General features: G+C 31.9%; 1 protein-coding gene across 1 annotated transcript; it reads right to left on the bottom strand.

Moving 5' to 3' along the window:
- Nucleotides 1-3693: 3693 nt before the first annotated feature.
- On the bottom strand, nt 3694-3996 carry LOC106457084. Its single transcript, XM_013916466.1, has one exon. The coding sequence runs from the start codon at nt 3994-3996 to the stop codon at nt 3694-3696; it is 303 nt and encodes a 100-aa protein (XP_013771920.1).
- Nucleotides 3997-12336: the final 8340 nt, after the last annotated feature.

Below are 12336 nucleotides of genomic sequence, written 5' to 3'. Positions count from 1 at the left end.
GTTTACTCCTCTCTTTATGGATATTCTCTTATAACAGGAAAAACCGCTTCTAAAAGTAAGTTCTAATAAGTTTACTCCTCTCTTTATGGATATTCTCTTATAACAAGAAAAACCGTTTTTAAAAGTAAGTTCTAATATGTTTAATCCTCTCTTTATGGATATTCTCTTATAACAGGAAAAACCGTTTCTAAAAGTAAGTTCTAATATGTTTAATCTTCTCTTTTATAGATGTTCGCTTATAACAGGAAAAACAGTTTTTAAAAGTAAGTTCTAATATGTTTAATCCTCTTCCTGTGGAGGTTCTCTTAGAATAGCAAAACCGTTTGTAAAAGGTCTGTTCTAAACCAGGATTCTCTAATACCATTTACTGTTAAGAAATGTGAAATATTTGACATGTGTATTATCTATGTTTATATACACATAAAACAATGCCGTTAACACCATAGTGTGGTATGATCAAACAGTATCAATTGTATTGTCCAAGTTTATAAAACATAGAAATTTAGCTGGTCGTATTATCAAAACCAAATTATTTCATGCAGTTTGCATGATTGATTATGTAAGGTTAGTTGATTTACGACGGAGCAAAATGTATTGTTAATTAGGTATGATGATCGACATATCTTAAGGATATTCAGAATTAAATTAACATGAAAATTCTACCTTACAGCGCAGAAAACTTAGGTACGTTTTAAACCACAACCTGATGCTGTTATCGAGTGGCAATCGTTTCGTTAAACGAATCGTTTTGTCAATTTTTTCATGTCCCAAAATCAGTGTTTCCTTTTCATTTTAATTTGATAGTTAAATTACGCAGGTAATTTTAGTTAGTTAGTTAGTTAGTAGAAAGACAGATTGTCGTTATAAGCAGTTCACATTATTGATGTTACACGATGACGCTCAATCACGTGATTAGTATGGGTCTACATGTAAGACCATTCTGTTGGACTGACGTCATATAATGACGGCCATTGTGAGTAAAGATAATTTTACCTTTTTATACCTATCGCTGTAGTAATTGAGATGAGTGTATGAGTATAATATTGTGTGATAACGGACTATAATAATAACTTATGAGAATATCAAAGTAGGCTGCTGGTACGTCGTTATGTATAAGATTGATAGGCCTTTTATAGACTCACATGACAAGTTCCTGGTTCATTACCGCGCAAAGTGAAAACAAAGTGCTGAAACACAATACACATTCACCACTGTTTTTATTGATCTACTTAAGCGCAAAGCTGCACAAATGGCTGCCTAATAATTAATAATTTGAATTAATATTTCATTTTAAGAATGAGACCCGAAGGTTCTTAAGACAGCTTTCATTACGTGAATATCAATCGAAATTAATTTTTGAAAAAAAAGAAAATGATTTGATTGTAATTAACCATAAAGCTACACAATGGGCTATCTGTGCTCTGCCCACCACGGGTATCGAAACCCGGTTTCTAGCGTTGTAAGTCCGTAGACATTCCGCTGTGCCACTGAGGGGCACGATTTGATTTATCTATCAGTTTTGTGGTAACACCGTAACAAACTTGTTTCATCAAGTTGCATACGAGAAGTAAACCACACATGATGAAGAAACAGTATAGATAACAGAAGTAATAGTTTCTGAACATAAACTTCTTTATTATTAATAGTTTCTTTAACAAAGTTAAAAATAAAGATTAGTAATCGTGAGAAAATAAAAAAAGTATTTACATTTTATTTCTAATTATTTATTTTTATTGTGAAAAAAATAAAGTAGTTATCTATAAATAAAAGGAGCATACAGGCATGAGAAGAAAAAAAGACGATTCTACAAATATTTCTTTTTGCATTTCTCAGTTCTGTAATTATAGAGTTTCACTAAGTATCGAAGGTTTCAAGTATTAATTACATAAAATAAATATAGTGGAAAATTACATTTTGATGAAAATTTTTTGTTTAACAGAAAGATAATTTGATTTTGATACAAATAGTTTTCCCTGTTTCATTTTGTATTTTTTTTTTTTGTAAAATGTACAGTTTACAATACCTTTTATCAGAACAAAGATGAATGACTGAACTTAATTAGTACACTACTTTGAAACATTTTAATGAATTTCTTTTTCGTTTTTTTCAAGGGTAATCATTGTGGGTTCGATTTCAAGTGTATTTTGGATAACCACTGTGAGTGACAACTTAGTAACTTCGTGTAAAACAGAAATACTGTTGTGCCCAAGTATTATGCAAAACTTTGAGTCGACAATAACTCAAAAATTGTTGATGGATCTCTTTGCTTTTTACTTCACAGATTTCGCTAAATAATGAGCAAGGTCTCGTCGATCTTCCTTGTGGAAACATAGTTTGGAAAGTTCGAATAATCGAATGGAAAAATCTTTAGCAAAATAGGATAAATATATTTTAGAAAGTTAATAAAAACATTAACTTATTACATGGATATTTTGGTGCTATCGATGTGAAAAAAGCAACAAAATAAATACTTTTGTTTTTTAAGGCAGTTTAGTTTTTAAAAAAGCCACTTTTTGACTAGATTATCTAGAACAGCTTGTTAAGCCAATTACTACAATAAAGCATGTTTGTTTTTATGTTGTAATGTCTATTGAAACTCCATAAAGATTATAATGCTGTGAAAAGAGATGCAATTAATAGAATTAGTTTCGATATTCGCCACAGTGGCATAGCGGTAAGTCTGCGGACTTATAACACTAGAAACCTGGTTTCAATACCCTTGGTGGGCACAGCACAGATAATCCATTGTGTAGCTTTGCGCTTTACTACAAACAAACCAACAGATTATTGAACATTCTGTTTGTGGGTGCTAGTTATTCTTATCGTTGTTTGCTGAATTTCGCTCTGTGCTACTCGAAGGCTATCTGCGGTAGTCGTACTTAAATTTGCAGTGATAGATTAGAGGGAAAGCAGATAGTCAACACCGCCCACCGCCGACTCTTGGGCTTCTCTAAATGAATAGTGGGGTTTGACGGTCATTCTTATAACGCGCGTTCAGCCTCTAACAGTTCGGTCATATAACTGTTCATTTAAAGTGTGCTAGCAGCTTTGCATATATATAAATTTTAAATTATTTCATCTTTCATTAGATAATAATTTGAAAATGATTTGCTTTGTTAAAAAGCTGTCATCTATATTAAAATCTTCCTTTGCGAAGATTGGAAGTTAATTTGTATAGATCAAGATAGGTGGTGTGAGAATGCTATTTAATTATATTTATATACTAGCCAAAGTACCCGGCTTCGCTCGGGTTATTAGATTGATATTTTATGTGTATGTGTGTGTATTTTGAACCTATTTTAGATATGAGATACAGCCAAAAATATTTTCAAAGATTTTGTTTTTCCCATACACCTGTAGAAATCACCAATTTTATTGTATAATAAAAACATATTGGCCGTAAGTTAAGAATTATTTATTTATATTTTAATATTCACATCACATTTTATATCACATATTTCTATCACAGTGTTTTGCAATTTTTTTTATCTTTGCAGTGCCTCAGATAGACAATATTGGTTGTTTCCCATCTGGTGCCACAACGAAAAGGCTCTTGTCATCACCAACACTGGAGCAACCAACATAAAGTTGGCCATGAGAAAAGCATGGGCTTTGCAGGTTCCGACCAACAATCTTGAATTGAAATGACAAGTCAGATGGGATGATTGGAATGCGTGAAATGAAGACATCCTGTCATGCAGCATGCCCAATCAATATTTTAGCCTCAATGACATGTGGCATCAGCCTCTTAACAGCCAAACGTGTTCCATTGCAAAGTGTTGGTGAGTCCAGATACCTGAAAAGCAGATACTTGAGCTCCAGATTGTGTGGTGGCACACCTAGTGATTCCAGAGAATTGAGGAATTTTGTTGGGTAATTGACAGCTTCATTGGTGTCTGGAACAGTGTCAACTGACTTGTACTTTTTCACTTGGCCAGGCAACTGAGAGAGAAACTCTCTGTCTGTGTTATTGACTGCATCATTCTTTGGCGCCATGATGGCTCTTTCACACAGTCACTTGTGAGGTAAAACTAAAAATAATACCCAGGTGCACACACTCAGAATCCCCTTAGTATGCGTACAAAGATTCAGGTCGCTAGGTTCTTTCCTCTTGGAGCTATGACGGTCACACACACACACATACAGGCTTTTATATTATTATAGATATAAGCGCGAATGTCTCTCTCTGTGGGTCTGTTCCTTGTGCACAGCCACATTTTAAAGCTACAAGCTCGGGAGACAGATATAATTTTGTGCAGGAAGTAACACGGGTTATGTTGCCGTGGCCTCAGAGGCGGTTTTGAGGCCGCAAATTTAGGCCAAGGTGACCAATATAGCAATTTTTGGCAAACACGATGACCAATTGGTCTCTAATTGAAAAGGCCGGAATTTTTTAGTAGTGTGTGATCAAGAGGGCTATTATTTACGTTTCTTCTCCGTGTGAGGACTTCTTCTAATCATTCTATCCATAATTAATTATGTGTTAAAACGATTTACAAACTTTGTGGAGCCTTCATTTGCTCCTTTGCTCATAATCTCTTCTTATATGCTCCTGACAGCAAGACAAAAAATATTGTGTACAAAGAAGCTTTACAGTAGAACAATAAATTAGCACGTAAATAAAGAACTAAATCTGTTACAGCCATTTTCATCTGAGCAACGCTTGGTACTCTGTTAGGATATTTACAAACCTTGTAGCACTAAGGTGCCAATAAAGTTGTTCTCCTTCATCCACCTTCGAAATATTTTTCTTTTTCACACTTGAGGTATAAATAAATAAAAAAATTTTGCAATAAGTAAAACCACAGTTTGCTTTCAGTGAATTCTATAAAATACTAAACAAGAATGGAAAATATATAACATAGCTTACGTCAGACATATAGAAAGCTTTAGAGATAACCATGCATCACTAAGGTATGACTTAAATATTTTCTGTAGGTGATTTTCTTTATTTAATTGTATCATTTTTGCCATGATTCCCTTCTTTCACGAAAGCGATTCACTGCACGTCTCGTTTACTCTCGACATCCTAAAGGAGGTTCGTCCCGAACAACGAGGTCAATAGTTTTCTGGTACAAATTCTGAATGTCACATCTGTCTAGTTATGTCGCCAAAATATAACTTCAACCAGCTGCCAATACCTTAAGACAGTCAGTGGTACGTGGGCACGCCCTACTGCTGGCCTCGTTTTCTACATTCTGTTTTAAGCGTCATTACACATAGCCATCTGGCAGATGTTAGCTCTTTGTTTTTCGTAATTACCAAGTTTTTGTCTCAGAAACAGCGAGTTGTTTAAAGTATTTTCGAAGTGATGTTACCGATTTCAAATTTTATCCAACGGTCTAGAATGAAGGAATATCTAAAACTGGCTGGTTTCTGAAATCGATTATTAACCAACTCCAACTATTAATGTTCTATAGTCGGTTCTAATACTTCTTGTCCATAATAACGATTATTTTCTTAAATATTTCTTATAACGTACATATATAGTTATTAAAATGAACACTGACTTCTTAGAATACATTTTAAAATTCTCACTATAGGGCACAAAACACAAAAGAAATACGTCAACTTTCACGATAATCTATAAAGTTTAGGACGAAATTTATGCACTCAACTTTCTTCACCAGATCCTCTAAGCTCTAACAATCTTATCTATATACTTCAAAGTTCGATATTCAATACACTTACTTTCCTTTACATGCAATTAAAATTAGGAGTCTAACAGTAAAGACTGTTTAAATTGATAAACCGTTCCCTCATGCCTGTTGTTCGAATCTGTTTCACAACTACTTTGCCGGCTTTTATTCGCTAACAGGGGGAGGCTATATGCTTTCATCTCATTAACTAGTACGTCATGAGTAACTCTTGAACAGGACAGATAGAAAATGGGTTTTCTCCGGCTATTCCGGTTTCCTTCCACATCAAAATTCACAAGGGCATTGGACCTACAATTCCCACACCCTGAAAATGGCCATTTGACTGGACACTACTCTACCTATTTTTCAGTCTATCCAAACTACCCGATTTGATACTTTACATCATTCCTGATAAATCTATTTCTAAAACCTTTATTAACTAATAAACCGAGGTGGACACTGGACTAGCTGCTGGGTCACATGCTTATGGTTCCTTCCAATAAAGAAGAGAAGAGAAAACACACCATCATAACGTTAGACAACCAGGAAGACATCCAGATATTATGAATTACGGGCTTTCACCGGTCTGCTTTACGGCTTTCCTTTCATCAACTCCCATCCACCCCCAACCAAAGTTAGATCCGTAACTCGCAATCTAACGAAATGAAACTCACTCTGGCTTAGTTAAAAATAAGCGAAGAAGAACGATTGTTCCTGAACAGTCCAGTTGAAAAAAGCCCGCCATTATTGTTGCGCACTCTTCCTTCAGACTAAATTACTGTCACGTTAAAATAAATGTAATATTAATAATTTTGCAAGTTTTCTTTTAGACTTACAAGGTGATAGAAATAATTCAAAACTTGTAATTGTACAATTCGTAAATTCTTCTACGTTTATCATTCATCAAAATATATCAAACATTCACATTATACATTAATGCTGCTACATGCCATTAAATATGTAAAAATAAAACAGGAAAGCTTTCGATTAAACTTCAGTTGTTTCTTTAAGATATTGATTGTAAGTATATTTTATATTATTTAAAAATAGATAGATGTAACTTATAAAAGCCTGTGTTTAAAATAAAAATTATACATATTCATTAAAAAACTTTTTCTAACCTGTTTAATAATAAATTATAACCAACATGTACTCTAATATACAAGTAGTTCTTACATATTGTCATATCATTTATCTAAAAACGTAAAAACACCAAGTTTCTAACATAGCTATTGTATAATATGAGAGCATCTATATATAAAGAGTATAATAACCAACAAGTTTTTCTCTAACTCAGCTGTAACATAAGTTCAGATTATGTACATATATAAATGTACAATAATCAAAAGCTTGTTATCTAACACAACTTCATGTGTATGCCACGTGTAATTATAAAACTACAACTGTTAATACAAATAATCATTATCTTATAGTAATTTTTAAAAGTCAAGGCTATGCTTATGAAGTAAAAAAATAAAAAGTACCGACTGTTGTTCTACAAACACTGCTTGTTTGTATATAGCGATAAATAATAATGAGTCAATTAATAGATGTCTGGTATATCACATGATGATGCAAGATTTGGTTGAGAAAACCTGCGATGAAATTTTTCACTATTAAGTTCCTATCTATTCTTCTATGAATATATCTAGGTATCCATTGAGAGAGCGGATGCTACAGATTATCTGCTTGGGCAGGTAAGTGTTAATTAGCTTCACTTAGGATATTATATGTCAGTTACCGCTGTTTTTTAAGCAGAAAGCAAAGCTTCACTTAGGATATTATATGTTATATGAATAAAGCTGACAAGAACTTCGTTAATAATTATTTATCGGTGTATTATAGAGAGCTAGCATCACACAATGTTACACAACAATTTATTTGTTACTGTCTGTCATCATATATAAACAGCCAAGATTACACAAGAGTTGTAATCATCTGGTTTATTCTGACTGCGAACTGTAGCCCGATCAACTTAACATGTCTGGGCCGTTTCCATGGTTGCAGTAAATCTTTTCTCGTTACTATGACAACACCTTCTTTAATGTTTCAGGCACAATGAGATCAAAAGGACTAAACCTTTAATTAGAGAAACACGTTAAAGAAAATGTGTAATCCAACGTTGAAGAACTGCTTACTGGTTTCAGTTTCAATAATTTAATAGTCAATTGTTCTACACATTCACACATGTTTTGTTTTTTTTATCGGTTGTACATAGTAAAACTTTTATCTATTTTCTCCACAACGTTTCACCAGATTTACTTGGCACCATCAGATGAGAAACAAGAACTGTGTACAACAGATAAAAATTTTGTGTGAATTTAAAAAAACTTAGTTCTTTCTATTATTTAATTTATGTTCTAAATAATGTATAATTCGATGGCTTCATTTCTTCTTAAAGTGGAAATTGTATTAATTATTCCATTTCCAAAATACCAAATTCTTATAAATTTTAGAGTAAATATACGAAAATCCTTAAGTTTAGAGTCGTATACTAAAAACCATACAGTGATTAATAAACTCAGCTGCACGTCATATATATATTAACGAAGTCAAGTTTAGAAGTACTATACGAAACACAATGTTTGATATTTGCTTTGCTAAGTCTTTATTAACCAGAATGCTGTGTATCAGTTATACTTCGAAATAATCGAAAAATTATAATGCTGGTGATGTTTTTTTGTGCATTTGAAAAACAACTAAGTTTAACTGTATATAAAGTTTTGAAAGATGTATAAAGGTACATGTAATGTTCTTTTCAATGGGACTAATGAAGAAAGGTCATGGATTGGTTATTACGTTAAAATATCTCTGTATGTGTGACCACGTGACAGCTTTCCTACAATCACTTGTCTTGACGTCAGTGTCCACACTATTTGTGTCTGACCTTTGTAATTGTTAATAGTCTGTGTCCAGATTGTATGTATGCAATTGCCTATTAGTGTCTCAGTGTTATACAGTCTGAAAGGTTTGGTATTTCAAATAATAGTAATCAATAAGTGGTTCATTTATTATACTTAGTTGTAGGGTTATTATTGGTTATAATATGTATGATTTGTGAAACATTAAGTGTCCTACAGAACATTGTCTGAAAGAAGCTATGAACAGTTTAGAAATGTATTCCATACTTTCATAAGATTTGTGTACGTTTGGATAATGTGTTTCCCAGTGATCAATGGTTATATAGAAGATGGATGGATAAGTAGTAAGTCATTCATTTATTATATTTATTACAGATGTTAAAATATGTAAAGTAATGATTTTAACATAATTAAATCTGGACGTTGATGACAGTAGAAGTACTGTCACAGTATATTTGTTAAAATCCTACGGACAGTAATTAAAATAATGGTAATTATATACATATGTGAAAGTCTGCCTTTGTAAAAACTCATATAAAATAAAGTAACATATGTAAGTTATTTTGTTGTATAAAGTCAAATTAGTGAAAGTGTTATTGCATAATAAACATTTTATTGACAATATAAAATGTTGTATAAAGTCAAATTTGTAAAAGTATAAGTTTTAATTATTGTATGATATCGCCCTTTTTAGGGCGATTTAAACCTATAGTCATGTATTATATGTGTCATAGCGGCCTAGCAATATGTTCTCTGTTTTGTAAATGTTGTAGCAATATGTTCTGTATAATCATGTTACTGAAAATCTTTAAACACTTGATTGAGTAAGATATTGTCCTTTTAGAACAGGAAATGTAATTAACTGATAAATTAATACTGAAACTCTTTAATCACTTGATTGAGTAAGTTATAGTTATTGTATTGTCCTTGTAGGAATAACTAAATGATAAGGAAATGTAATGTCCTTTTTAGAACTTGATTTAATTATAAATGTTTTAACGAATTAATGTTAAGCATCCTTCTTAAGACGAATTAATTATCTAATGAATTAGTCTTCAGCATCCTTTTTAGGACAATTTAATTATAAATAATTTAATTACCTATCGAATTAATGATTGATTATATTCATGTTGAGACACGTATTGTATGAGTCATGACCGCCTGTTATGGCGGCCTAGAAACACGTTCACTACTTTATGGTACTATTACGTAATCATCCATTATGGCCGCCTGTCATGGCGAACTAGCAACACGTTCCTAGCGACGCGCCCCTTGTGTTAAATTTTGGCATCATGACTGCCTGTCATGACGGCCTAGCAACGCGTCCCTCGGAACTATGACATCTTCATCTTTGACGGTCCCCTCCCCCTCCTGAGGCAGCCAATCAGCCTGAGGCGGCATCCTTTGGATGCGGGAGAGCACCCCTAACTACTGACTAACACAAAATACGCATACACACACACACACACACAATCGCTGGCATGTTTACTTAAAAGAAACAAAAAAAAACGCTTTAATAGGATCATTTGACTTGCCAGACTAACGCATTTAATGCTATATATAATTTAACTGTAAAGATACATAACTATAACATAGGTAAATCTTAGAGTCACAGTGATGATTTAGGTAATTTTCTGCTGTCCTTAAATTTAAGTAACTTAACGACTAATCAAGAAATTATCCTATTAGCAAGCAACCCGTGAAATGTTTTATTAATCATCGACTCATGAGTTTGTTTTATTTATTAGTAACCCATGAAATTTTCCTATTAATGGGCAACCCACGAAAAATTCCTATTGATCAACAACCAATGAAATGTTTTATTAATCAATAACCCGTTAAATGTTTCATTAGTCATTACCCCGTGAAATGTTCCTATAAACTAGCAATCCTTAAAGAGTAACACTATTGTATTGGATCTAATTACAAGTAATGACTTTTTTCCATTAGCAACTGATGTAGATAATTATATTATATTATATTTAATAATCCACTTAATATAATATTTGGAGATTGGAACATTTTACATTATCAAGAGCTAGATAGAGATATATACTTGCATGTGAGTAATCCAAAGGCTAGAAACAGATAATAAGAAATAAGGTAGACAGAGTCCTTACTTGATTCATTTAGAGATTTCTATTCAAAAGACAAGTTTCAACTGTTGAAAAAAAACCTTTGAAACGAGCTCGTTTAAATTTCGTTTTGTTATCTGAAAAATGTCTCAATTTTGTGAAAGATATATTTGTTGATGCCAGTTACCAGAGAAATCACTCAACAGTTATTTTTAGATCTTTAACTTAATGAATTTGCTCATAGAAGAGACATTTGGGAATTTGATAAATGTTTGCTTATAAAAAAATACATTAAGTTAAAAATAAAATAATAGAGGTAACTTTCAATATACAAATCAAGATGTATTCTATTAATCAATCCTCAGATATTTCTTGATACATTATTAATGGACATTAGATGTTATAGTATTCCATTCGCAAGTTATGAGTAAAGAGCGAGAATTATAAATTGAAACAATGTACAATGTTTGAATAAAAATAATACTAATACATTACATGAAATATATCAAGAAAACATATTTATGGAAACAATATTACAAAAATAGGTTAATGGTTAGATTCTTATCAAAAATGGATTTAAGATGGAAAAAAAGTCTACTATTTGTTTCTTAAGTTTAGAAAATAAATTATTTTAATAAAACGATTTCAAACATGACAGCAGACAAAAATAAAGAAATAAATTACAAAATTATGTAGGTGATTTTGAATGCCTTCCTTGACATGTCTGGAAATTATATTGTTTGTAATTAAGTACAAAGCTACACAATGGGCTATCTGTGCTCTGCCCACCACGGGTATCGAAACCCGGATTCTAGCGTTGTAAGTCCGCAGACATGCCGCTGTGCCACTAGAGGACTAAGTTATTTATATTGAAAAAAAATATTTAAAGGAAAAGAAATTAAAATTTAGAAATGAAATTCAATAGTTGCATTTCACTTTCACATATTAGAGAAGGATATCTGCTATGTTGTATAAAACTTTATAAATGAAAATAAGCCCATAAACAAAGTTTCTTCTAGCCTGGATGACGATAACATTGTCTTAATCTATCCATCTTGGATTCAAAACCAAAGGTGTGTAAAAATAGCGTTTCAGATCTATCTCTTGTCTCCCGTAAGTCACTGCCCAAAAGGTCTTTTGTTGAATTCGTCAGTTGGACTGGATGATGAGAGGCAAAACATTTTCTCAAATGCTATTTATATATTAGATTAAAGCAATATACAGTACTAATTTATCAAGTTATTGTATTTGGATTAGAAACTACATCAACAAGCAAATTGAATGCAATTTAGATAGATAGTAAATAGATAGATTAAAAAAATCCTCCTGGTAATACAATTCATTAAATTGTTATATACAATATATCAAACTGAAAATCATATTAAAGTAAAAAATGGGGTTAAGGAAAAATTCATAAGTAAATGGACTATCTTATTTAATCGTATTATGAATTTTTTTTTACTGTCTAAACATTCCCTGCTTCTCTGTTTCTACAAATAGAATTACTCTTGCATCTTCGTTTTATGGTTTTTAATGTTACTCGTTACATTCTTATATGTATATTGTTTCTTTGAAAATAAATATCAAAATTAAAAACAAAATCAATGTTAATATAGGTTTTTAAGATGTTTAAATATGTGATTAAGTATTTTCGATAGTCACTGATTATTTTTAAATAAAAACTATTAACTGACACGCGGATGCGAAAGAGAATTTAACAAATGATAAACTTTCTAACTAACTCTAGAATTTGTGTTTTAA

This window comes from Limulus polyphemus, unplaced genomic scaffold (assembly GCF_000517525.1).
Source record: "Limulus polyphemus unplaced genomic scaffold, Limulus_polyphemus-2.1.2 Scaffold290, whole genome shotgun sequence".
Taxonomy (NCBI): domain Eukaryota; kingdom Metazoa; phylum Arthropoda; class Merostomata; order Xiphosura; family Limulidae; genus Limulus; species Limulus polyphemus.
Note: the sequence above shows the minus strand (reverse complement) of the source record. Positions and strands in the feature narration are given on the sequence as shown.